The sequence below is a fragment of the Panthera leo genome, chromosome A1, assembly GCF_018350215.1.
Source record: "Panthera leo isolate Ple1 chromosome A1, P.leo_Ple1_pat1.1, whole genome shotgun sequence".
Taxonomy (NCBI): Eukaryota; Metazoa; Chordata; class Mammalia; order Carnivora; family Felidae; genus Panthera; species Panthera leo.
Genome location: NC_056679.1, coordinates 196,497,034 through 196,523,614, shown reverse-complemented (window position 1 = coordinate 196,523,614; position 26,581 = coordinate 196,497,034). Strand labels below are relative to the sequence as shown.

Below are 26,581 nucleotides of genomic sequence, written 5' to 3'. Positions count from 1 at the left end.
CCCAGAACCCGAGCTCTGTCACTGCTGCCTCCCTCTTTCCCCCTTCCTGCTTCCTTCTGCTCAGTAACTCGGAGAATGTGCTCTGGGCCAGGGACGAAGCTTGACGATTTGCTGATTGTAGTCAGGAAAGTGGAGTCACCAATTTTTCCTGAAGATGCATTCTTTCTTAAGCAGGGAATCGATTTCCAACAAGATACACAGGCTTCCAATGAAGCCACTTATGTGAATCTGTACAAAACACCATTAATCCACTGCTAGGGCCATTTATCTCCCTGGCTTAGGGCAGCCACGGCCTTTTCAGATCAGGGGTGTGATGCTGCTGAGGGAATGGGTACAGAGGGCTCAGCGACCAGAGGGGCATCCCGCCCCGCGGCAGGGGTGTGAACGGACCAATAGTGGAGACCAGAGGGGGCCATATGCGCGAGATGTCCTGTGTGTGGCCCCACCCCTGTTCCTGTGCAGCCGTGAACCTGCCACATGACTTGGATCTTTCTCAGATCTTGTCTGAAGCTCCACCTTCCTATCTGTAAATGGGAATAAATGGTCTTGAATGTTCCTTCTCACTTTCAGAAGTAAAAAAAACACAGGCTTTGCAGGGAACAAAGAGACTTGGCTTGGAATCTCAGCCTCACCTTTCTGGGACCCTGGGTACTGTGGGTTGAGTTGTGTCTTCCAAAAGATGATGTTTGAATCCTAACCCTCTAGTGCCTCAAGAATGTGACCTGATTTGGAGATAGGGTCTTTACAGAGGTCATCTAGTTCAAGTGAGGTCATTAGCATGGACCCTAATCCAACATGGCTGGTGTCCTTATCAAAAGGGGAAATGTGGACACAGAGACAGGCACCCACAGAGGGAGGGAGCGGTTGGAAGACATACGGGGAGAAGGTCATTCACAAGCCAACAAGAGTGGCCTCAGAAGGGGCCGCCCCTGCCAACACCTTGAGCTCAGCCTTCCAGCCTCCAGAGCTGAAAGAGAAAACATTTCTGTTGGTTAAGCCACCCAGCCAAGGACACCTGGGTGGCTCAGTCAGTTAAGCGTCCCACTCTTGGTTTCTGCTTGGGTCATGGTTTGTGAGATTGGACTCTGTGCTGACGGCACTGAGCCTGCTTGGGATTCTCTCTTTCTCCCCCACCCCCCTGTCTCTGCCCCTCCCCTGCTTGCTCTGGCTCTCTCAAAAAGGAATAAATAAACTTAAAAAAAAAAAAAATGAAGCCACCCAGCCTGTGGCGCTTGGTTACAGCAGCCCTGGGCAACTATGAGAGTGACTCCCTCTCTGAGTTTCCTGATTAGTAACGGGACAATGACATCTGCCCTGGAGGGTTATTTTAGGAATCTGATGAGAGGATGTGCATAAGGTACTTAGTGCAGCCCTCGGCGTTTGGTAAGCGCTCAGTAATAGCAGTGGCTGTAGTCAGTCCTGTGCTGTGACCTCCCAGCTCTGCTAGTGGGGCCCGCAGAAGATGGCTGGTAAGGAACAAGGAGGCCTCAAGTCAGACCTTTCCAAGAGAACTGGGTCACCCAAGGCACCCCTTCCAAGCCTCTCCAAATACGGAGAGGGCCAGAGAAATCACTATTAACGCAGAGCTTAATGGTTTTTAGCTAGAGAGTGGCCTCCGCCCTAATTGCCAAGGCCGCGAAGCTGAGGTTTCTTTATTTTTATGTCCTGGGTATACTTAGGGTATGCCGAGCTGCTGTAGCTAATCGATAAGTGCAGCAGTCGCTGCCATTTTATGGGTGTTTTGTAAAGGAGGTGGCATGGTTTTGATGGGAAGGACACTCCCTGGATGACCCTGAGGAAATCTACTATCCTCTTTGGGCCTCAGTTTCCATATCTGCAAAGTGAAGGAGGGAGGCCAGCCGGCCAGGAGTCCTTACGCTGCGTTCGTGAAGGCCTAGAAGTATGAATTTCTTGCACGCACACGCGTTGCTCAGACATATTTAATGGGTAACCTAAAAGCTGTCCATAGCTTTCGTCTGGTTCTTGAAGGGGCCTCTGACTCCCAGATTGTCCACGGTGACTGTCCTGGACAGCCTCTCAGGGCGGCTGGTTCCTCGCCAGTCTGGGTTTCTAGGCCTCAAGAAGCAAGTCCTACAGATGTGGCTTCTCTGAGTTACAGGGATGAGAGGGATTCGGGACATAGAGAGAACTCCCCAAGGGAGCTCATCACTGAGGGCTTTGCTGGCCAATGAGACCCCAGGGGCAGTGAGACACTAGCCGTTCAGCACGTTCAGCACTCACGTGTCTCTGCTTTGGCCCTCCCTCCCATTCCACAGGCCCTCGGTGTGCCCGCCCTGCCTGCCTGAGTGGTACCTCCCAGCCCCGCCACCTGCCCCTGTCCTGGATGCCACATCCGCCTGCTTCCCTGCTGGCCCCACCCCCATCACGCTTGGAGTAAAACCCAAATCCCTTCCAATCCCCACCTGATCCGGCCTCCACCTGCTTCTCTGAAGGCATCTTCCCCCATCCCCCCCGTCACTCCCCAAGCTGCCGCCTCACCAACCTTTGGTCGGTGCCTGGTGCTCTAGGCCTGGCCCGCACTTGGGTCTTTGCCTTGCTGCCCCTCCGCCTGGAACGTTCTTCCCCACGTCTTCCACCGCCTGACTTCTCCAAGTCTCAACTCGGATGTCGGCTCTCCCAGGAAGCCTTTCCTGACCCCCCCACTAACAGAGACTTCACCTCCCTCCCTTATCCTCCGTCAGCGCACCTGGCCTGTTTCCTTCGTGGCACTAACCCAACCTATAATCAAATATGCATGTGTTTTCTTCCCCGCGAAGATGTCAACTTGTGAAGGAATCAACTGAGGCCTCCACGTCCCGGCGCCTGGCTCATAGTAGCATTTAATAAATGTGGGAACGCACTCACTAGCGTGGCTAAAATTAAAATGACTGTGACAACACCCAGTGCCGGGGAGGGTGTGGAACAGTCGGCGCTTTCAGCACAGCTGATAAGCATGTACTGTGGCACGGCAATTTGGGAGAACAATTTTGTCGTTTTATCAAGTCACATCCATTTATGACCCAGCAATTCCACTCCGAAATGTTTGCCCAGGGGAACTAAAAATGTACGTCCGCGCAAAGGCTTGTGCACACATATTGCAGAACCGTGTTCGCGGTAGCCAGGGACTGGAAACAAACGGATCATCTATCTAGAACAGGCAAGGCTGCTGCATCCGCACAGTCTGACGGGACACAGAGGAGAAGGAAGCTGCCAGAGGAGGCTGAGAGTCCGCCTGAGTGTTCCCTGCGGCCAGGGCAGCTGAGCGTGATGACCAGAAGTAGTAGGGTGTTGGGCGGGGCCTGGAATGATCCGGGCGGGGGGGGGGGGGGGGGGGGGGGAATGTCCCTGGAGACAGAGGCTCGCAGGGCACCATGGTCCCTAGTCTGAGCAGGGGACCAGCCACTTGAGAGAACCTGGCCCTGGTGCTGCCTGTGGATACAGGCTTCTTGCAAAACGCCAATTAAGACATTTGACCCAAATTCGGATAAAAGCCTTTTTCCTGTGTCAAGTTGAGCTAATAATATACATTTGTTCATAATTTATGAGGCTTAGTAAGTGGGAACAATTAAGGAAAAGGCCTGTGCAAAACCTATTTCTTTTAAGTGTCACATAGGCGTTTTTTTGTTCTCTAAGGCAGCTCCACCCTCTCTGCCCACCATGAGACACTGTTGTCATTATTATTATTATTATTATTTCTTTTTCTTTTTTTTAAATTAAAAAGATTTTTTAAATGTTTATTCATTTTTGAGAGAAAGAGCGAGAGTGGGGAGGGGCAGAGAGAGAGGGAGACACAGAATCCGAAGCAGGTTGCAGGCTCCGAGCTGTCAGCACAGAGCCCGATGCGGGGTTCGAACCCACGAGCCACGAGATCATGACCTGAGCCGAAGTCAGACACTTAACTGACTAAGCCACTCAGCGCCCCTGTTCCTTCCTCCCTCCCTCCCTTCCTTCCTTCCTTCCTTTCTATTTATTATTTTTTTAGTGTTTATTTATTTTTGAGAGAGAGAGAGAGAGACAGAGCTCGAGAGGGGAAGGGCCAGAGAGAGGGAGACACAGAATCTGAAGCAGGCTCCAGGCTCTGAGCTGTCAGCACAGAGCCCGATGCGGGGCGTGAACTCACGAACCGCGAGATCATGACCTGAGCCGAAGTCGAACGCTTAACCGACTGAGCCACCCAGGCGCCCCATATTATTATTCTTACTTGCTATTATTACTGTTAGCTACCATTTATTGAGCCCCTCCTGAGCCAGGCCATAATATCACCTTACTTCACCTTAACTGTATGAGGCAGGAGGTGTCCCATTCTATAGGTAAGGCAGTTGAGTTTCAGAGGGAAAAAGAGAACTTGCCCCAGGTTTCACAGCTGGTGAGTGGGGATTATGACTCGGGTCTGCCGGACCCCAAGGCCTGTGCTGTGCTCTTTCTGTCCACCTCCCAGCTTGGGCCGTCTCTCTGTCCTATAACTGGTAGTTGTTAAATGTGGGAGCCAGGTGAGAAAGCCCTCACCTTCTGATTCAGTGAGTCTGGGGTTAGGCCTGAGAATCTGCATTATTTCTAACATGGTCCCAGGTGGTGTCGACACTGCCGGTCCTGGGACCACACGTTGAGAAACGCTGGTTCAGTCAGTGCTGTCGCCACAGTCCTCCCTGCCTCCGTTCTACCCCACCCACCACTGTCAGGTGGCTTTTAGCCTTGGAGACCTTTTCCGGTATATTTGCATATGCACTATTGTACGGAAAGAATTGCGTCGTTCGATTTTTCTCTTTATGGGCTAATATTCGACCCGCTATACTCTATGATTTAGTTTTCATGATTTAGTTTTAGTTTTAGATTTTTAGTTTCTATGATTTAGTTTTCATTTCTATTTAACGTGTCTTGGAGAGCGCGTAGGTCTGCCTCGTTCTTTTCAACAGTTCCATGCTACAGGTGATGGTAGTTTTGTTTCCCTGTTGTGCACGGATGAGCAGTCTTCCACATCTTAGACATGACACACATCCACCTGTAAAATCCCTGAGACTGTGGCTGAGTATTTCTCCAGAATATTGTAATCACTCAATAATGCCAGCCATTATTACTGCTGTTTTTTGTTTCATTATTAATATCGCATCCCAGAAACCCCTTTCAGCTGGGGACAGTAATGCAAATGAGTCTCTGTTTGCAGCTTCTAATGAAGTTTTGCACACAACGGTTTTGGTAAGAGGAAGGAGGTGCTATGGGAAAGAGGCGTTGAGGGATGTGTAGGAGTGCAAAGGAGGAGGGGAGAGAGCAGCGGGCAGGATTTGTATTGCCAGGGCCTGGCTTGGTTCCTGGTACTTTCAACAGCTGCAGGAGTGTCGGGGCCTACCTTCACATTTCTTGGTCTCATGGCAAAATCAGGCCTTGGCCAAGGGCTGCCCGAGGCCCAGGCTGGCAGCACCATGAGCAAGAGGGTCTGTGCTTGGATCCAGCTCTGACTCGCTTCCTTCCTTCCTGTCTCCTCAGGGTGGGGGGTCCGGGGAGGAGCAACTCTGCGCTGACTTTCCCGAGCTTGACCTCTCCCAGCTGGACGCCAGCGACTTTGACTCAGCCACCTGCTTCGGAGAGCTGCAGTGGTGCCCGGAGAGCTCCGAGACTGAACCCAGCCAGTACAGCCCCGACGACTCAGAGCTTTTCCAGGTACGTTCTCCGAGCGTCGCGGTGACTCCCTCTACTCCTGAAGGCCTGGCTCTGCCCTGCACCACCTTCTTTTGCACTTGCTCGTGCAAAGAAGTCTCATCTCCCACCAAAGCTCTTGGGACCCTGCCTCTCGTCCTGGATCTGCCCTTGATCTTGGGCAGTTCTCATCCCCTTGCCGAGCCTGTTATCGCCTCTGGACGGTGAGGGCTGGGAAGAGCCGCTCTTGCTGTGCCACCCAGTCAGAAATGAGCCGCTCTGTGGGCCTGGGTGGTTTCAAGACCTCCCTTTCCTGTAGTATCTCACTGAATTCTCATCCCTACCCTGTGAGGCAGGTGTGATTCTGAACCCATTTTATAGATGAGGAAACTGAGGCTTGGGGAAGTTAAGTCACATGCCTAGGGCGATTTACCTAGTCAGAAGCTAAGCTACATGTAAACCCAGTCTGCCTGCCTCCTGAGCCAGGGCTTGATAACCACGGAGATGCCATAATGGAGGTGACTCACATGTATTGAACAACTGCTCTGAGGCAGGACTGCCCCTGTTGTGTGTTAACTCATTTAATTCTCCTAACAACTCTTAGACCAGGTACAGTTATCTTCATTTTCCAATTGGAGCCTAGAGACTTCTTTAAAAAAAAGAGGCAGGGCGCCTGGGTGGCTCAGTCTATTGAGCATCCATCCGACTTCAGCTCCGGTCATGATCTCACAGTTCATGGTTCAAGCCCCGCCTTGGGCTCTGTGCTGACAGCTCAGAGCCTAGAGCCTGCTTCAAGTTCTGTGTGTCTGTCTGTCTCTCTCTGTGTCCCTTCCCTATTCATGCTCTATCTCTCTCTCTCTGTCTCTCAAAAATAAATTTAAAAAGTTAAAAAAAAAAAAAAAAGAGGCAGTGCTGAGAATTGCTGTGCATTTCAATGCCTCTCTCCTTGTGTGCTCTGTGTCCAGTCTCGGGGCCACATGATGGGTGACATTTCCTTTAAGAAGTCCTCTCATATGGAATAATAATGATGTCTGGGATTTGCATCAAAATAAAACGAGTTCTGCATGCATTTGCGTGTGTGGGTGTGTGGCCTGGAGGGTAATATGTGAAATAAGATTGACTGTGTTGTTGGGGCGCCTGGGTGGCTCAGTCGGTTAATTATCGACTCTTGGTTTTGGCTCAGGGCATGATCTCGCGGTTCAAGAGTTTGAGCCCCGCATCGGGCTCTGCACTGACAGTGTGGAACCTGCTTGGGATTCTCTGTCTTCCTCTTTCTCCATGCCTCCCCTGTTCGTGCTCTCTCTCTCTCTCTCTCTCTCTCTCTTTCTCTCAAAATACATACGTACATACATAATTAATAAAATTGACCACGTTGGAGTGATGGGGACATCCAGATTTATTATTCTTTCCTTGAAATATGCTCCCCTATAAAGACTTGGGGGAGAGGCTCTAGCTCCCCATGCCTGTCTGGCAATATAATAATAATAACAACAATAATGTGCTGGGTGTCAAATGCCATGCTGGCATGTCACGAGCACCATCTCATAGACTTCCGATGTGTTGTAGCTTTCTTTCTAGAAATGGAAACTCCTTCTGTGCATCAGGCACTGTGCTGTGTACAGTGTAGAGAGAAAACTGACCCCAGATCAGTTAACACAGAAACTGTGGTCATTGTGACATGGGCATGAAAGGAATGAGCCAGGTGTGAGAAAAGGATCTGAAGACTGGCTGGTCAGGAAAAGCCTCTCTGTGTGCATGAAATGGTCTTGGATGCAAGTGAGCCTGATGTGGCCCCAGGGCTCCTAGCCCAGCACGGAAGCCAGAAAACCCTCACAGACAGATAGGGCTCTGGCCAAATTCTGCCCACCCAGCCCCTCTCCCTGTCATGGTCTGCACACCCCGCCCGCTCTCCCAGTCCCAGGCCAGTTCCACCCACTGCCCACCGATGCGTCCCTATGGGTGTGATTCTGTGATCAGCACCTGACCCCCCTGCCACACACACGTCATAAATCCCATGACCGTGGGGGCCATGATGGCACCGTGCATTTCTAGCACGCTGCACAGAGCCTGGCACTTTCTCAGGGCTTAATAAATGCCGATCAGATGAGTAATTCCTTCAATGCCAGCTCTCATGTCGCCCCCTCGGTGAGTTACTTCCTCTCCTGGGCTCCCATCTTGTGTGTGCCTGTGCGGGCACATGTATGCTTATGTCTCCATGTGTCCTTTAGACTCTGAGCTCCTTGAGGACAAACAGCATCTGATTAGTCTCTGGGGCCCTCGTGCATTGTAAGGACTCGATCACGTGTGTTGAATGAAGGAACCGATTGTGATACTTTCTTTCCTGCCAAGGGCCGGGCGTGGCCCATTCCAAAAACCTCAAGCTGGCATCGTGGGTTCTCCATCGGCCACAAGCTCAGTTTTCTCATTTGACCAGTGGGAATCCTAGAGCCCTGCTCCTGTGTCAGAGTTGTGTTCCCTCCAGTCAAATGGCGCCATTTCCATGGAAATAGACTAGGAGTGTGGAGGACAAGCCACTGTAACAGTGTTAACGGCAGGGGGTGGGGTGGGGGGGGGCAGAGATGGTGTCTTCCATTTTTCTGTGTTCCCAGAGTCCTAGGGCCAGGGCCATAACCATCACTAATTAATTTTGGAGGAAGCAAGCATTTGGTTGTTTTATCAGTTTGCTGCGTGATCTTGGGCCCTGAGGCTGGGCCTTGGTTTCCCCATGCAAGGAATAAAGAAGGGATGTGGATTCCATCAGTAATTCTTCATCTGCTGGGGAGAGGGTCACCAGGTCCTTTTAGGGTCTGGTGAAATATATGGGCCTACTGCTGGACAAAAAGGCGGAAAAACTGATACCCTGGGTTTTCTGCACCCTAGTCGAGCCCCCTGGACGGGGGGGGGGGGGGGGGGGGGGGGGGATTTTTGAGTGTCCTGTGGCCCTTGTGACAGAAATCCTGTTCTGTGTCATTCCTTCCAGGCCCTCCTGGGCCTTCAAAGTGAAGCACTTTCCCCTCAGATTTCTTGAAGACTCCTTTTCCTCTAGCTTGAGAGCTGCTCAGGAAGGCTGGGGTGGGGCTGAGTCTATTAATATCCTTTCCTCCGCTGATTAACTCTCCATTAATTTGCACTCTACTTCCAAGCGGAGTGGGGAGAGCCTGGCCAATGGGCCCGGGAAGAGGAGAGGGTGGCACGGCCCCCGGTGATGTATTACCCTTAGCACTGACGGATGCTGCGGGCAGAACGGCCTTTCCCCGAGCTGGAGCGGCCCAGGAAGGGCTGAGGAGAGGGAGGAGGCCTTTTGTCACTCATTTTGATTTCGTCCAGCCTGTTGGGTGCTTCTTGAGGTCTTTGCCATGTTGTATTCATTTTTGCGCGGTGCCTGGCACATAGTGAGTCCTTGACCACCCCCCCCCCCCACCCCGCCCCTGCTCTGACTTGCTGTGTGACCTTGACAAGTCTGTTTCCTGGACTTTCATTCCCCGCCTGCCCCCTCAAAATGAATGGCAAATAGGTTTCCTCAGGAGGAAATGGGGAATGGTAGTCATTGCCTAGAGGGCCGTGTTAAGAAAGATTTTGGTGTGGAAGGAACGAAGGCCACAATTAGTTAGTGATATGGGGGGAGGCGGGGCATGTGGGCCACATGTTTAACATTTCTGGTCATCACTACAGGAGCCCTGAGGGATCCAGCTCTGATATTTGTGATAGTTCATAGTATCTCTGGACATTTGGCCGTTGTCCCTGTGAGAAAGGGAACTCTCGCTCCATCCAGTGCCGATGACATCATTTCTGAATAACTTCCTTCTTAGAATCTCTCCTTTGAGACGAAGATCTGAGTCTCGCCCTGTGGCCAGAAGTCATTGTTTGGTGCAGTCATTCTTCTCCTCCTCCGTAGATCTGCCTGGGAGCCACCTGCCCCAGGCGCTGAGCTAGGCTTGGGAGCGCCCTAGGGAGCATTTCTAGCACTGCTTCCCAGCACGGCCTTCCTAAGCAGACAGTTAGGGTGGGGGTGGGGGCAGGAATCATGTCTTCCCATTTTGCAGGAAAAACAGCAAGGCTTAGAAGAGAGAAGCTGTTTGGCCACAATCACCCTATGGTGGCAGAGCCCCAGGTGGTCAGCCCCAAGAGTGGTCATTGGGTCCCCAGTTGCAAGGTCTGAACTCCCTGCTGGGCTAGACAGATCACTCTGGGAATACGGGGGGGCTCTGGCCTGAGGGTGGTGGCAGCGGGTGGGGGGCGTGGGGAGCAGTCGTGAGCCCCATCACATTCTCGAGCCAGAGTCCACGGGCCTGGATCTGCCCTTGTGTGTCATTTCCCCCACCCCCACACACACTCCCCAGGGCCTGGGTCAGGCCCAACGAAAACCTCCTTTTGACCTTTCTTTTATTTTAGCTCTGTTCCAAAAATTACAAATGCGCTTGTTCTCTCTTTCCCCATGTCCCCCCTTCGAGTTACTCAGCTGCTGCTCCAGTTGCAAGGGCTGGAACAGATTTAGTGCAGCCAAAGGGCCGTCACGAGATGCATATTTCAGATGCACTTCCTGAAGAAAGGATAAACAGCCTGACCTGGGATGGGAATGAGTGCTGGCGGGGGCATCATGTGACAGAATGTGCCTCCTGCCAGAACAGGCCCAGCAACCAGGGTTTACTAAACGAGCGAGGTGCCTCGCTCACCTAGAAGCAGTGTGATGGCCACACGCCAGGGCCTCTGGGCATGGGGGCCGCTGGGCTGGTGTCTGCAGGTGGTCTGGGAGCATCCATGCTGACCCGTGTCATTACAGATCTTAGACATCAGAAAAACAAGAGTCTTGGCTCATGTATGTCATGGTGGAAGTCCTGCCTCTGTCCCGATCTGCTATGTGACCCTGGACACCTTGTTCAACCTCCACGATCCTCAGTTTCCCCAATTGCAAAATGGAGATTAGAGTAGCACTCCCCTGGTAGAGGTTATTATAAGGTTTACCTGAGGCAATGTTCACGAAGCCTTTCTGTTCCTCGCTCTTGCCTAAGCACCCACAGCTGGTAAGTGTGGGATCTGGGATTCAACCCCACCTCCAGAGCCCAAGCTCCTGACCGCTCTTGAGCGGTGAGCAAGGCCTGGAAACCCTCTGGGCAATCGTAGTGGTTTTCTTATTGCTGTGGTTGTCATTGTCATGGCCAACCCTGAAGGTTCCAGCGTATACACTGCCTGCCTGGACCCCAGAGTCAGAGGGGCTGGGACGCTGTGGTGGATGCTGTTCTCAGAGGCAGAGAGATCAGCTTCAGGGGCTGGGGGCTGCATCCCAGGAGTTGGATACGGGAGGCTGTGGTGTAGAGCTGCTGTCCTTGGTAAAGGGGCCAGGTGTCTCAGGTGGACAGCCCTGTGCCCAAGGTTGCACACTGATGAGCAGCAGAGTTAGGAGCGGGGCTCCCAGGGCAAGGCTCCTTCCAGCATCACCTGCTGCCTGCTCGCAAACTTCTGTGATTCCTGGAGTTGATAACATATTTCTTCGGCATCTGCTATCCCAGCAACGCTGAGCCATCTGATGACTGGGGAAGGATGGGAGGAGATTGGCAGGGGGGTGACGGTGCTGCGTGTGCGGAGCCCAAGGCATTGGCTAACTGTGTCCCTCTCTGCTCCACCCGTGCTCCTCACTTCAGATAATCGACAGCGAGAATGAAGCTCTCCTGGCAGCGCTCACCAAGACCCTGGACGACATCCCGAAGATGACGTGGGTCTGGCCGCCTTCCCGGCCCTGGACGGTGGAGACGCACCATCCTGTACTTCGGCTTCGCCTGCCCCCTCATCTGCACCCCCCAGTCCCAGCCCCTCCCTGGAGAGGCCCCAGGCCCCAGCGCCTGAGGTGGACGAGCTCTCACTGGTGAGAACCTGCTTCTAACTGAAGTGATGGCAGTGGCCTGGGATATGGCGTGTGGTTGCAGGGGTGGTGGGTGCAGGGGAACCATCTCCTGATCCGGCAGGGGTGTCCGTGCATCACGGACAACAGGGGTGCACAGCGGGCAGCCTAGACAGGGCCTCACCTTTCCCACCTGTACGGCTGGCCTAACCATGGAGGCTCCACTTGCACCCCGTAGGTCCTTTGGCATTTTATGGATTGGCCTTCGTGATTAGTCAGCTCTTGAAATTACGTGTGAAAACGTTTTCCTTAAGGTTATACCTGCATACACAGTAAAAATTCAAGCAGGAGATGTGGAGAGTTAAAAGCAAAACCTCCTTACCCATCTCACAACTGCGTTTCTCCTTTCCTGGAGGTAACCATGGTTACCTATCCGTTTGGTGACTTTCCTCTTCCACCTTTTTTTTTTTTTTTTTTTTTTTTTTTTTTTTTACTACAAAAGGGAGCCTACGTTATATGCTGCTCTGCACCTTTTCTCGGTGAACTGGGTGTCTTGAAAACTCAGATGAGCACAGGTGGCTCTGCTCCATACTTTTTGTTAGCTACCTGATGTTCTTTTGTGAGGATGTGCCACCGCTTACTCGTCCCCAAGTTGGTGGAAACTGACATAGTTCCAGCTCTTACTGTTAATACTGCTTCGGTCAGTGCCCCGGTACAGGCCTTTGCCACGTCCAAGTGGATGAATTTCTAGAAGTGGAATCTCTGGGTCTACAGATACCTGATTTTTCAGTTTAGACAGATATTTCCAGATGGCCCTCCATACAGTTTGGACCGGTTGACGTCCCCCTCTCCCCCCGCCAGCAAAAGTTAAATGCCGTCTGTGTGAGTATACGTGGAATGTGGGAATGTGCGCATGAAATTGCAGTTTTCCGGGGAGAAGGTCTCAGCTTTTATCACCTTCTCGAAGGAGTCCAGACCTCACAAGTTACTGAAAGCAGTTGTCCCTAACTCAGGCTGAGATTTCATGGGGTGTGTGAAGCCCAGCTATGCTCACCTATCTTGGGCTCCTCACCTTGGCGCTGAGGTTCCTGGGCCTGACAAGACTCAGCTGGAAAATCAGAGCCTGTTGAGCTGGGGAGGGTCTTAGGTCGTCGAGAGTTTGAGTAGAAAGGCCCGTAGTGACCGTCAAGTACAACTATGGGGAAACTGAGGCCCAGAGCAGGGAGGGGATTCTCCCATGGTCACACAGCAAGTTGGTATTCAGACCCCTGGTCCAGGACCCCTTTCCTCCTTTCCCACTGTCTTCAAGTTCCCCCAAAGCAGTGTGAAACATTTAGTAAGCACCTGCTGTATGCTGGGCATAAGACTATGTTCAGTCCCACGTTGTGGCTTCTGCTGATAGGGGTCCTGCTTCCTGTCAGACTGAAATCAGACTGGGTTTGAATCCCAGCCCCACCGGTTAGTTAATGCTTTCCTGTCCTTTAGACACCTAATCTCTCTGACTCAGCTTCCTGGTCCATAGGTGGGGTCAAATAATAGTGCTTATCTCAAAGGCTGATAGGAGGAGTACTGCAGATAATGCATGTAAAGCACTTAGAACACTGCCTGGTACTTAGAAGTTGCTCAATAAATACTATCTAAGTAATAGTTCTGGCTTGACCCGTTAGTACTAACGAGAGGAAGTCTCAGTGCAGAGGGCTCTGGAGAGGGATCAAACCCCAGGGAGGCAGAGAGCGGCCCCTGCTGGCCACAGGTAGTTTCCCCTCCCACACCTCAGACTGCCTTCATTCCACACAGGTTTACTGAGCACCTCTGTTTCAGGCACTGTGCTAGGCACACAGGAAACAGACTCACCGTCTAGACTCCAGCATACCGACAGAGTTCAGAAAGGCCCTGAGAAGTTATCTAGATGCCCAGTTGTTAACCTGGAGCCATGGATCCCAAAGAGTCCACCAATGGACTGACCGGGACCCATGAACCTCTACATGTCCCTGCAGTTTTCTGAGGTCAGCAGCTTCGGTTGTATTCTTAGAGGGGCTCCTGAGTCAAAAAAGGTTAATAACCAGTCATTTAGTGTAGTTTTCCCCCATTATGCCAATGGAGAAACCAAGGCCTAGGGAGGGAAAGGACTCACTCACTGAGGTCTCATAGTGAGCGGGGCTGAGCTGGGCCAGAACCAGGCCCCTTCCCACCAGCCCAAGAATCTTTTCCTGTCCATGTCAGATAATCACAGACCTGCGTGGTTTGGGGTCTAGGTAGAGTGGTGGGAACCCTCCAGCTCCTGGTGGAGTGTGGAATGGCCTTTTCTCTGGTGCCTGAGACTTTGGCACTCCTTGCTGGGGTGACCTGGCCGGGGTAGGGGCTGCGGGCGGCCATATCCCTCAAGGAAACAGTGCCATAGTGAAAACCCATCATGCTTCCCGACTTGTTCTCAGTCTCGCTGCGATAGGATCCCTGGTGGAACTTGCAGGTGTGCTGAGCTCCCTGCTCTCCTGCTGGGATACGCTGTGCACCTGCCCTCTGGGTGCAGAAGTGTAAGAGTCTCAGCAATTTTTACAGAAAAATTAGAGAAGCCAGACCAGCTTAAGTCCAGCATGCTTCCACTTGTGAAAAAAATAAGCAGGTGTGTTGGGAGTTGGGACGTACATATATTCTTGTGTGATTAAATTCCGCCTCGTGATGGGGTCACAAGAAGTTGGTTAATATCAGTTGCCTCTGAGAAGGAAGAAGGAGAACCTCGGGCAGGAGGTCTTCCTGTTTCCAGTTGTCTACCCCATAGAATTTGTGGTATATATATTTTTTTCACCATTCACAAGTATAATTTTTTAATTTAAGAAATTAATTTTTACCAAAGCAGTATGGGGAAGCAAAAAGAACAAAAAGGGAAATCGGCTGGAATCCCGAACCAAAGAATCACTGTGGCGCCTGACTTTCCAGATTGTGTGCGTGCATGCGTGTGAGTGCTACAGGTGTATGTGGAGCGTCCCAATGAAGTATACACGTCATATTTTAACAGTAGAATGGGAGGACATTATTACCCAAGATCTGTTTGGATTTCTCAAAGTCACAGACCTTCCTCTTGAGTTAGTAACTCTGAGAAGGATTTACGTCTCGTTGGGATACTTGTGTGGGTCTTTGTTGTTAGTCTGCTTTCTGTGCTTAGTACATTGGGAACATATTCTCGGTCATTAAATACCCTCTTCCCGTGGTCCTGTGATGACCCAGGCTCAGGGCGTGCTCAGTCCCAAGAAGCTAGCTCTGGGCTCAGGCTTCTCCCCAAGATATGCTTCTCCGTGTCCCCCCGCAGAGCTCACCCCCAGCTCCGCTCCTCTCTCTGCTTTTCCTGCAGCTGCAGAAACTCCTCCTCGCCACGTCCCACCCGTCCTCAAGCTCCGATACCCAGAAGGAAGGGACCACCTGGCGCCAGGCAGGCCTCAGGTCCAAGAGTCAGCGGCCTTGTGTTAAGGTATTTCTGCCCCCAAATCTCCCGAGGCCCCCAGGTGGGCTTTGAGGGGTATAACCTTCAGCTCTATATCAGGGGGTGTCAAGTTCAGTCGACTTGGGGTTTTCCTCCTTGTGCCTCACAGAGCCCTTGTAGCTGGTGTGCTGGGCACTTTCCAGTTTGGGGTTCTGGAAAAAGCCCTGGACTTTCTCATACACCTCAATGTTTCAGGCACTGTGTTATACATTGGGTTAGAGCGGGGACTGGGAAGGTGTGGCCTGCTTTCAGCGGGCTGATTCTAACGGGTGATACACAGAAACATGAGATCCTTGCAGGTTGTGGAGACCACAAGAAGGTGTTTGCCTTTCTTCTGGGGGAAGCCCTTTGAGAGTCGAAAGCTCTGTCGCAAACACCAAGGAGTGAAGCAGATCCCTTTTCCTCCTTGGATTCCATCTTCCAAGACTTTCAAAGAGCGATTTCATAGGTGATCTCCTAGCATTCCTGTTGCTCAAAGCCTACACTCCGTCCTTCCCCTCTGGTCCCTGGACCCTCCTGCAGGGGGCTCTTGAACACAATCCCATGCCCTCGGGCAGAATCAGGATTTTTTTTTTTAACGGCTTTATGGAGGTGTCACTTAAATATCATAAAAGGCACCTATTTTTAAAGTATAATTTGATTATTTTCAGTAAATCTGCAGAGTTGCGCAGCCATGACCACAGTTCAAAGTTGGTGGATTGATTGATTTTTTTGAGAGAGGGAGAGAGAGAACGTCAAGCAGGCTCCACGCTGTCAGCACAGAGTCCGATGTGGGGCTCGAACTCATAAACCATGAGATCATGACCTGAGCTGAAACCAAGAGTTGGACACTTAACCGACTGAGCCATCCAGGCGCCCCATCCATGACCACAGCTCAGTTTTAGAACATTCCCATTATCCCAGAGAGATCTCTGGCACCCTCATTTACAGTGAATCCCGGTTCCCAGGCCCAGGTGCCATTACCGAAGGGTATAGCTCAGGGGAGCGGGTGGTCAGAGGAGGGCTTTGTCAGTGAACCCACGAGGGCGAAATCTATGGATGGGAGGCCTCTTAGGAGGCTGGTCGCTCCTTTGTTCCTTATCACCTGAGCATTGCCAGGTGCCGCGCTGGGCCTGGCCAGTGGCTGCAGGAGGGGGGCAGAGTGGAGGGGGGCAGTGCGGGCCTCCCTCTTCACTCTGGCCTCTCTCTGTCTCTAGATGGATGGCACCCAAGACAAGAAGGTCCCCACGGTGCAGTCTCAGAGCCGGAGTTGTACGGAACTGCATAGGCACCTCACTTCGGTGCCGTCCTGCCCCCAGACTAAAGCCCGCTCCCCAGACAGGGGCTTGCAGCCGCCAGCCGCTCTGAGCCCCCAGCTCCCAGCCAAGGAGGATGAGGAACCCGGTGAGGACTGCCCGAGCCCCCAGCCGGCTCCAGCCTTGCCCCAGGACTCCCCGGCACCGGGCAGGGCGCGTCCCGGCACCCAGGTTTCCCGGGAAGACATGCACGCCGTGGTGCAGCTCATTCGCTACATGCACACCTACTGCCTCCCCCAGAGGAAGCTGCCCCCACAGGCCCCAGAGCCAGCCCCCCAGCCCTGCAGCAGCCCCTCCAAGCAGGTCAAGCCCCAGCCTCGGTCCCAGCACCCTTCCAAAGCCTCCTGGGCTGAGTTCTCCATCCTGAGGGAACTTCTGGCTCAAGATGTCCTCTGTGACGTCAGCAAGCCCTACCGCCTGGCCACACCTGTCTATGCCTCCCTCACGCCCCGGCCAAGGCCCAGGCCCCCCAAAGACAGCCAGGCGTCCCCTGGCCACCCATCCCCCGTGGAGGAGGTGAGGATCACAGCTTCTCCCAGGAGCACAGGGCCCAGACCCAGCCTGCGCCCGCTGCGGCTGGAGGTGAAAGGACGCGCCGGCCGGTCGGCCAGGCTGCAGCAGCAGCAGGAGGAAGAGGACGAGGAAGAGGACGAGGACGAGGAGGAGGAGGAAGAAAAAGAGGAGGAAGAGGAGGAGGAGGAATGGGGCCGGAAAAGGCCGGGCAGAGGCCTGCCGTGGACCAAGCTGGGGAGGAAGCCGGAGAGTTCCGTGTGCCCCGTGCGGCGTTCCAGGAGACTGAACCCGGAGCTGGGCCCCTGGCTGACATTCTCCGATGAGTCTCTGGTCCCTGCAGAGCCCCAAGGAGCTCTGTCCTCACTGCACCTGGCTCCCGAGGCCTACAACATGGAAGGGGCGCTGGGCAGCCCCACGGATGAGGACAGTGGTCAAGACCAGCAGCTCCCACGGGGACCCCAGATGCCGGCTCTGGAGAGCCCCTGTGAGAGTGGGTGTGGGGACACGGATGAGGACCCCAGCTGCCCACGGCTCCCTTCCAGAGGTAGTCGGAGTCGGTGGTCTGTAAGAGAGGGGGCAGGGATGGGGTGTGGCATACCCCACTGCGCTGGGAGCCAGGAGCCCTGTGTTGGGCAAGTCCCTTCCCCTCTCCGGCTGTCGACTTCCCTTTCTGTGCAATGGGCTAGTTGGGCGGATCTTCAGAAATCACCCACACATCTCTGAGTTTTTCATCACGCATGGGCCAGGCACCACTTAATGAACACGGAGCGAGATGCCTGCCCTCATGGGGCTTTTGTTTCAGTGGGGCAGACAGGCAATCACAAAGTAAATAAAAAAGGAAGATAATTACAAATGGTGCTAAGTGCTCTAAAGAAGACGTCCTGGGTGATGGTGTGACGAAAGGAGTGAGTCTATAAATCTAGCTCCATAATGACGTTGAATTTTATTTTATTTTTTTTTAAGTGTATTTATTTATTTTTGAGAGAGAGAGAGAGAGAGAGACAGTGAGAGCACAAGCAGGGGAGGAGCAGAGAGAGAAGTGGGGCGGGGGGGGGGGTGCGGCGGGGAGAGACATAGAATCCGAAGCAGGCTCCAGGCTTTGTGCTGTCAGTGCAGAGCCCAACGCGGGGCTCGAACCCACAAACCGTGAGATCATGACCTCAGCCGAAGCCGGACGCTCAACCGGCTGAGCCACCCAGGTGCCCCTAATGACGTTGAATTTTAAATGGTAACAATGGTAGAGCTGGTAATAACAGGTATCTATTGTGTATTTGTTGTGCCAGGCACTGGTCTCAAACTTGACACAGCTTATCCCCAGTGACTCCTCACAGGGGGCCTGTGTGGCAGGTACTGTCATAATCTCCATTGCACACACAGAAACTGAGGCACAGAGTTTGAGCCGTCCATTCAGCCCTCCAGTCCTACATCCATCTGTGGACCAGCCCTGAGCCCCTGGCCTTCCCTGGGGCTCCCCGCCCTGCTGTACTATACTGTTTGGCCAGAAGGGGTCGCTCTTGTACCTACCTGCTCTTTCCCAAACCTTGAGTAGTCTGCCAGGTGTTAATGTTGCTGAGACCCTGCGAATGACGGTGACTTTGAGTTGTTCCTGCCCTTCCCTAAAAATTACAGAGGATTTTGGGTCACATGCTTGAAGGGAGCTCTGCCTGGTACCAGTGGAAGTTCGGGGTCTCCTCCAGAGGGAAACATCTGGTAGTGATGACGTGTTGGGGAATCTTATTTTCTTCTTTTTCATCTTCTTTTCAGACTCTCCCAGGTGCCTCATGCTGGCCTTGTCACAAAGGTAGATTTTTGGAAATCAGTGGTTTATTATTTCATGAGTCTGTGTCCTGTTGGGTGTGTGTATGGTGGTGGGGGTTGGGTGGTTCATCAGCCTGTGAGCCTGCCCCTGCCCCCCATTCCCCTGCCCTCATTGCCGTGCGGAGCCCTTGGTAGCTGGGCTCCCTTAGAAGGGAGGTCTCTGCAGGCCCAGGAACGTAAGGAATTAAGGGTTCAGGCCATTTCTTAAGCTGCCCTCTTCAGAACCAGGGAAGGAATTACTTTCTTCACGGGGGAAAGGTGATAATGCTCCGTGGCATTGGGCAAGTCTCCTCCTCACTCGGGGTCTCAGGTCTGTAAAATAAGGAGGGTGCTGATGCTTGTCCTGTCTCCACCCTCCAGCAGATAACTTCTGTGTGTCCTCCAAGAGCGATAGGCTGCTGTGAACTCCTCTAAGCCAGGATGGGGGTCTCCCAGAAAACTCCCCAGCACCCACCTCTGTGGGCAGTAGAGCCGGGATCTGTCATGGTGTCCCCTTGCCCTCCTTGCATGCTGGGAGAAGTGGAGCCTTCTGCTGACTGGCCTCTTTCCTTTCTGTCCTCCCCGCCCCCACCAGTGACCCTCCTTTTGGCAAGAAGAGCTTTGAGCAGACCTTGACGGTGGAGCTCTGTGGCACGGCAGGTGAGCCAGGGGCTCAGCTGGTAGGGTGCCCTCGGGGGAGCTGGTATGACTTCCGGCAACGAGTCCCCCACCCTGAACAGCCCCTCGGGCAGTTGTGGGGGGTGCCCCACTGAGCCCTCCCTGCCACCGCTGCTCGGGCTGCACAGGGTCTTGGGATACCTAATGAGGGTGCTATAAGGGGGAGAGTCAGCCGGTCAGCTGCAGCAAGCCGCACATGAGCTAAGGGAGAGACACACGTCTTCCCCCGAAGGAGCCCACAGCGTTATGTGGGAGACAGGCTCCCACCATGACGGGTGCTGTTGCAGACGCGTTAGTTCAGAGTATGTACGAGAGTGCCGGAGCATGGAGGAAGGGGCGAGATGGGGCAGGGCGGGAGTGTGGCCTGGAAAGATCTGCAAGGCATCCAGAGCAGGGGGCTTGTGAGCTGGGCTCACAGGATAGGCAGAGGCTGGAGAGAGGAGGCAGCGAGAAGTAGATCCCTGGCAACCGAATCTGCAGGAGCAAAAGGCACCCAGGGTGAAAGCCTTAGGTGCTCCTGAGGAGAGGTGCGCCTGGCATCACCACATCGCGGAAGTGGAGGAGGGGCCGGAAGGAGCAATCACAGAAGGCTGAGAGGGATGCCAGGCTGAGAGTTTGAGCTTGATCCTGCAGGCTTCAGGAGCCCCAGACGGGAAGAGATCTCGGGAATTTAGCAAGTTCCCTCTGCACTGGGGAGGATGGAGGCCAAGGTTAGATGCAGGAGCACTAATGGCACCGTGGGGGTCCAATCCAGGTGGGAGGTTTGACCTGCGGTGCCTGCCTTTAAGCTCCCTGGGGAGACATCAAAACAGTAGGGAGAGCTGGTCGAATGATTGGATGAAAAGCAGGAGGAGATATCTCGAATGACCGGGAGGCTTTGGCTACCATTGCCGGGCTACAGAGGGATGGCAAGTGGATTTTATCACATGCCAGCTCAAGAACTAACCTTGGGCTGCTTGAGTCCCAGGCCACGTTCAGGCTCAGCCACCAGTGCAGTGTTCGATTAGTGATGCCTGCCATTCATTGGGTTGGGAATGTGGTGGTACATACACTGCTTATCTGCCATCCCAAACCAGACCCTCTATCCCTTGGAGGAGTGACCCGTTTCCACCTCACACGGTTCTCCTCTTGCTTGGCTAGGACTCACCCCGCCCACCACACCTCCGTACAAGCCCACAGAGGAGGACCCCTTCAAGCCAGACATCAAACACAGCCCAGGCAAAGACAGAGCTCCCAGCCTTCCCAGCTTGGAGGGCCTCCAGCTCGAGGCCGCCGCGGGGGCTGCCCACAAGCTGCCAAAGAAGCACCCAGAGCGGAGCGAGCTCCTGTCCCACCTGCGGCATGCCACAGCCCAGCCAGCCTCCCAGACTGGTCAGAAGCGCCCCTTCTCCTGTTCCTTCGGAGACCACGATTACTGCCAGGTGCTGAAGCCAGAAGGCGCCCTGCAGAGGAAGGTGCTGAGGTCCTGGGAGCCGTCTGGGGTCCACCTTGAGGACTGGCCTCAGCAAGGGGCCCTCCAGGCCGAGGTGCAGGCCTCCAACAGGGAGGAAGACAGAAGCCGTGATGCCAGCGCCCCCGCTAAGGACAGTGTGCTACTGCGAGACCACGAGATCCGCGCCAGCCTCACCAAGCACTTTGGGCTCTTGGAGAGCGCCCTGGAGGACGAAGACCTGGCCTCCTGTAAGAGTCCTGAATACGACACTGTCTTTGAGGACAGCAGCAGCAGCAGTGGTGAGAGCAGCTTCCTCCTTGAGGAGGAGGAGGAGGAGGAGGAGGACGATGAAGAAGAGGACTCGGGGGTCAGCCCCCCTTGCTCTGACCACTGCCCCTACCAGAGCCCCCCCAGCAAGGCCGGCCGGCAGCTTTGTTCCCGCAGTCGTTCTAGTTCCTGTTCTTCCTCCTGCCGCTCCCGGTCACCAGCCGTCCGAAGGACCTTCAGGTATGGATGGGTGGCCTCAAGAGGGACAGCGGGCAGCTGACAACCCCGGTCCCCAGGGTGCCAAGGGAGGGAGGAGCCCTGAAACTGGAGCTGAGTCTCTCCGTGTGGCCTGTGTCCTGGTCAGAGGCCCTGGAGGTGGTCTCCCTGGGAGAGTTGTGGGGCAAGTCCTGGAGGCAGGCAAAGCCTGCTGTGTGGCAGTCAAGAGTGACCCAAGTCTCTTGGCCCTGGGAGAGGAAGAATACCCACTTCCTGGCTGCTTGTGGCTTTATGTCTAAATGAACTTGTCCCTTATTCATCCATTTCCTGCGTTGGACCCAATTTAATGTCTATGTGACCTTTGCATGTCAAAGGCAGATTAGCAGAACTCTAATCTTCGTTCTAAAAATAAGACCCGGATTTAAAGCAGCAATAAGGTTATTCCCATCTCTTGGTCCTGCTGAGCTGTGCCAGGACTTCCAGCCAGTCAGCTGATCCCCCGGGAGCCGCTCTACCTTCGCATGGGGATGATGCATCATGAGCCTGTTTGCTCAGACCATCTTGGCTCAGTGAACTGGTCTGAAAGAAGGAGCTGGTCCAAAAGTCAGTGGGGAGCTGGGCAGAAAGAATGGAAGTTTGGCGCATTTTGGTGGAGTCAGGTTGCTTCTCTCCCTGATCACAGCAGGACCTGACCTGACCTGGGGAGGCCTAAGCCGGGTCAGGGCATGTCCCAAATCCTCTGCCTGCCATGCACCCGAGTGACCACTAGATGGTGCACTTGGGTCTAGAGCCATGCAGCAGCCACCTGGCGTGCTTGTTACCTTGCAGCTGCATGGACCCCACCCGCCTGGTGTCTCAATCTGTACATGGAGGAGGGGGGGGGGGCGGGGAGAGAATCCGCAGTTCTAACTAGTTCCCGGGTGATGATGTCACCAGAGTGCCATACTCTGAGAACTAGAATTCAGGTAATAGAAAAATATCTTCTCGTAGAAAAACTCTGCTTTGTATTTATATATCTACACCAGTAGCTCTTAACTGCCTGAAAATCTGATTAAAGCAAACGCTTCTCTTCCCTTTAAAATGTATGTAGACCTGTAACTGGGCATTCAGTTTGAGGGGGGTTGTAGACTCCCCTGACACTAATGTTAAGAAGCCCTGAACTACCTGTTAATCAAAATGAGTTTCCCTAGAGATTTCTCTAAAAGCCCTTCTCTGTAATAAGCCAGGATGATTGGTCAGACCTCTCTCTGGCTCCATTCTCCTTTTCCCAAGGGTCACGGGGACTTAAGTGACTAGGTGTCCACATTAGGCAGTTTCCTCTGCAACATTTAGTAGCTCAGAAGCTACGAAAGTTTCTCTTCTTTTTGAAACACATCCTCCAAGGCTGGAGCTGGGGCTTCCTGGCCTCCTTTCCCTCCTGACCGGCTCAGGGGTGTCAGGGCAGGGCCTGTATTCGTGAACTTGCCTGCAAAGAGCTGTGAGCCTCTCTAGAAACTCCCATGGATTCGCCTTTTCCTCTTCTTGCTTTTGGGCCAAGTTCAGGGCTGGCTTTTTCTGCTCACTGGAGAAAATTAATTGGTTGACTCGGTTTTTGCTCAGCTGGCAGAGCTTGGTGCCTGGCAAGCCTGGTAAAGGAGTCATCAGCCTTCTCCGGGCTCACTTTTTTTTTTAAGTTTTTTTTTTAACATCTGTTTATTTTTGAGAGACAGAGAAACAGAGTACATGTGGGGAGGGGCAGAGAGAGAAGGAGACAGAATCCAAAGCAGGCTCCAGGCTCTGAGCTGTCAGCATAGAGCCCAATGCGGGGCTCGAACTCATAAACCATGAGATCATGACCTGAGCTGAAGTCGGACGTTCCACCAGCTGAGCCACCCAGGCGCCACCCCCGCCAGGCTCACATTTCTTAAACCTGTGCTTCCGATCCCGGCTCTGAGCTGGTGTCACAACACAAACCCCACAGTACCTTTCGGTCACTCTCAACAGTTCAGGTGGGCGAACTGCCAATGTGTTACCAATGGATGATGACACTGCGATTTGTTGCACTTTAAAGTTTGCAAGTCATACCCCCTTCTATTACCCTGTTTAGCTTCGCAGATGCTCTTGGAGGGTGCATCTGCTTCTTACCCCCATTTCATAGATGAGGAAGCTGAGGCTCAAAGAGGTTCAATAGAAAACCATAGCAAGTAATTATTGAGCAGGTCTTGAGCCGAGCATTTTCTGATTTGATCCTCACAAATGGCCAAGATGGCAGTACAGTCAGTTCTCCCTGTTTGCAGTTGAAGAACTCAGGCTAAGGGGAGGTGAGTAACTAGCCCAAGGTCACCCAGCAGGAGGTGGCAGAGCCGGGATGCGAATGAACACAGGCTGTCTGACCGGAGAGTCTGTGTTCTTATCCTGTGTGCTGTATTTCCCAAGGACGCAGACAGTATGTGCAGAGCCCGGACTCCCCCCTGCCTCCCATGCTGTGCTCCTTCCAGTCCAGCAGCCTGGCTCTCTGGGGGAGGAGGCGTTGTGCAGACAGGCGGGAAGACGCAGGCGTGTGGCACCCAGGGGTCTGCCCCGGGCGGCGCATGCGGGCTGCTGAGCCTGGTAGCCAGACTGGACGTGGGGGCTGTGAGGGCCGGGTTGCCTTGTGCCTGGGCTCCAGCCACTAGACAGCAGTGGGTCCAGGATCAGCAGACCTCCTTCTGGCTCTGGCTTCCCCACGTTCCAGCCTTAGGCAAACCCATATTGAACCTGAGCCTCAGGGTTTTCATCTGGAAAATGGGGAAGCGTAAGACCTCAAAGGTTGTTTTCCCCCCATCAGGTCCCAGACAGTGATGAAGTGAGAGGGCCTTTCCACCCTTAATGGCATAAAAAGGCGAGGTTCAGACGGGTTGGGATTTCGCGACACGGTGGTTCCCAGTGATCTCGTCCCAGAGGCTGGCCAGAGGCACTGGTCACATTGTTCAGAGCCATGCCCAGCCCCAGGCTGCCACTGCTGGGGACGGGGCCGGGGACGGGGCGTGCTGGGCTCCTTCTGCCCTCACGAGCGAGTTCTAAAGAAGTGTGCCTCGCTTCCGGGAGCAATTCCACCCGCCCACCCTGCCGTGGTCCCTCCTGAGAGTGAGTGCCTCTGGTTTGCTTGTTCACTGACAGATGTGAGAGCAGAGGGCCATGTTCAGACGGAACGCCAAGTGTCCGGCATGCCAGGAAGCGGCGGGAAAAGGCCATTGTAAGTGATCTGGGGCCCCAGAGCCCGGAGTGAATGGGGAAGAGCAGGGGCATCAGGATGTGCAGGGACTTCATAGACCCGAAGCTTTTTGAGGCCAGCTGTGGCCTGCAGAAGATAGTCACGTTTCTCTCACTTAAAGAAGCACCAGGGTCACCAAAGGGCATCAGAGGTGGCATCGTGCAAAGTGTGGCCGAGGGACTAGCAGTGAGGCATGTAGTGGGTGGTGATTTTAGGGCTGAACGTCAGAGGCTTAGCAGGGCCGAGAGGGCAGGCTGCGGTTGGGGGTGGGGGGCGGGGAGCAGAGCAGGGCCAGCCAGGCCACAAACCAGCCCTGGTACCACCCTCTGTGTGACCTTGGGCAGGTCTCCCAGCTTCCCTGAGCCTCAGTTTACTCATCCATACACAAAGGAGTTGGGCCTTGTCCTTCCTAAGCGTCCCCCAGCTTGATCTGGTCTGAGGGACCAGGAGAAGCCTGCTTCTTGCTTCTTACTGACCCCCCTGATCTTCCCCCAGAGTTAGTTTATGGGCCCAGGCTATGCCTGGTGAACCCACTGCAAAGCACCTAGAGAAAATTCATCAGGAATCTGCAGTGGGGAGCCGGAGCCAGCCCCTCCATGTCACTAGAAAGAAGGGAAGAGAAGGTAAGACAGATGCTCAGAAAGACAAACAGGCTTGCACTTGATTGCTTTCCTGCATAACTGGCACTTCCGGGCAGAAGCAGGGAGGACACATGAGGTGTGTATACCCCAGAGGTACCCAGCTGCCTGCAGGCTGGTACTTATAACCACAGGCTGTGCCTGGAGCATCACCTTGGATTCCACGTGTGACCATTCAGCAGTGGGGCCGTGCCTGGCATGAGCAAGACAGACAAGGTCCTCATTCCCGTGGTTGGGGCAGAAGGGAGAGAAAGGCAACAGACTCGTAAGCAAGGAATAAACACTGTAATCAGAGATTGGGAGAGGCGCGGTGGAATTAATCACATGAGGCTAAACTCTCTGAAACAAACAGTCGTGTTTTGACTAGTGGGGAGGATGTGTTTACTTGGCAGTCTAGGAAGGACATCTGCAAGGAGCTAGACCCTGACAGATGAAAGGAGCCACCACGTAGTTTCAGGAGAACCATGGGGCAGAGGCAGGAAAGAACTTACCAGTGTAAGGAGCTGCAAGGAGGCTGGGGGAAGGGATGCCTACACTGAGCAGAACCCAGTTCCCATGGTTGACAGCAGAGGCCTGCTGTGGCCCCTGGGCCTTGCTTTCCTCCCTGCCAGCTGGGAGAGGAGAGTGGGGTGGTTCCAGATGGCTTTAACCTGTTCCCGGAGAAAGCCTGTCCAAACCAGAACCTGTCACTTTCACCCACGAAAGCACAGGTTTCCAGGATGCAGCCGGAGTTTCTCCAGTGGGTCAGAGCAGCGATGGCATTCACTGGATCCAATCACAGATTGGAGGGGAGGGCACATTCCATCCTGGGTTGCTCCCCACCCCTCCCTCTGCTGGGCTCTTTTAGGGGCCCGCAGCATGGCACCCGGCTCACCTGAAGTGACCCCTTAGTCACAGTGTCTATGCACTGCCCTGGCAAAACTGAGGATAGCGGTGACCCCAAGACCTGTGTCCTGGTCCCACTGCCTTCCTCCCAGCTCACTGTGACCCCCACAACGACCTGGTTTCCCATGCCTGCCCATTCCCATCCTCGGCAGTTTGCCTTTCTTTTTTTCTTCTTATTTTTTTTTTTAATGTTTCTTTATTTTTGAGAGACAGAGTGCAAGTGGGGGGGAGGGGCAGAGAGAGAGAGAGAGAGAGAGAGAGAGAGAGAGAGAGCTCAGACTCCACACTGTCAGCACAGAGCCCAGCATGGGGCTCAAACCCAAGACCCTCGAGTTCACGACCTGAGCCAAAGTCGGACGCTTAACCGGCTGAGCCATCTAGATGCCCCAGCAGCTTGCCTTCCTATCCCCTCCCCACTACCCAGAAAAAATCCCAGACTCCAAACACAAATATGAGTAAGCAGTTATGAGTAAGCAGTTAGATTAATGATGATAAACTCCCCCCTCCTGCCTCTGTCCATTCTCTGCTCATTTCCTTCAAGTGAGCATTTGCTCCCTTTAAAGCCACTTCCCCATCTGACACTTAGCAGTCCCCTCCTCCAACAAGGCAGGTCTTCCGGAGAGGGGTCGTCATTGTCCTTTCTCTGATTCCGGCCCCAGTTAGTGTTACCCACTCAGCCGGAC

At 53.7% G+C, this 26,581-nt stretch overlaps 1 protein-coding gene across 1 annotated transcript in view; it reads left to right on the top strand.

The window, feature by feature from the left end:
- Window positions 1-26,581, top strand: part of PPARGC1B (PPARG coactivator 1 beta) — a 105,226-nt gene that overhangs the window by 72,866 nt on the left and 5,779 nt on the right. The window contains 9 exon segments of the mRNA XM_042949451.1: window positions 5,482-5,655; window positions 11,271-11,325; window positions 11,328-11,491; window positions 14,817-14,933; window positions 16,142-17,297; window positions 18,518-18,554; window positions 19,146-19,210; window positions 20,369-21,167; window positions 24,282-24,357. Of these exon segments, the coding sequence (XP_042805385.1) occupies window positions 5,482-5,655; window positions 11,271-11,325; window positions 11,328-11,491; window positions 14,817-14,933; window positions 16,142-17,297; window positions 18,518-18,554; window positions 19,146-19,210; window positions 20,369-21,167; window positions 24,282-24,357 (2,643 nt within the window).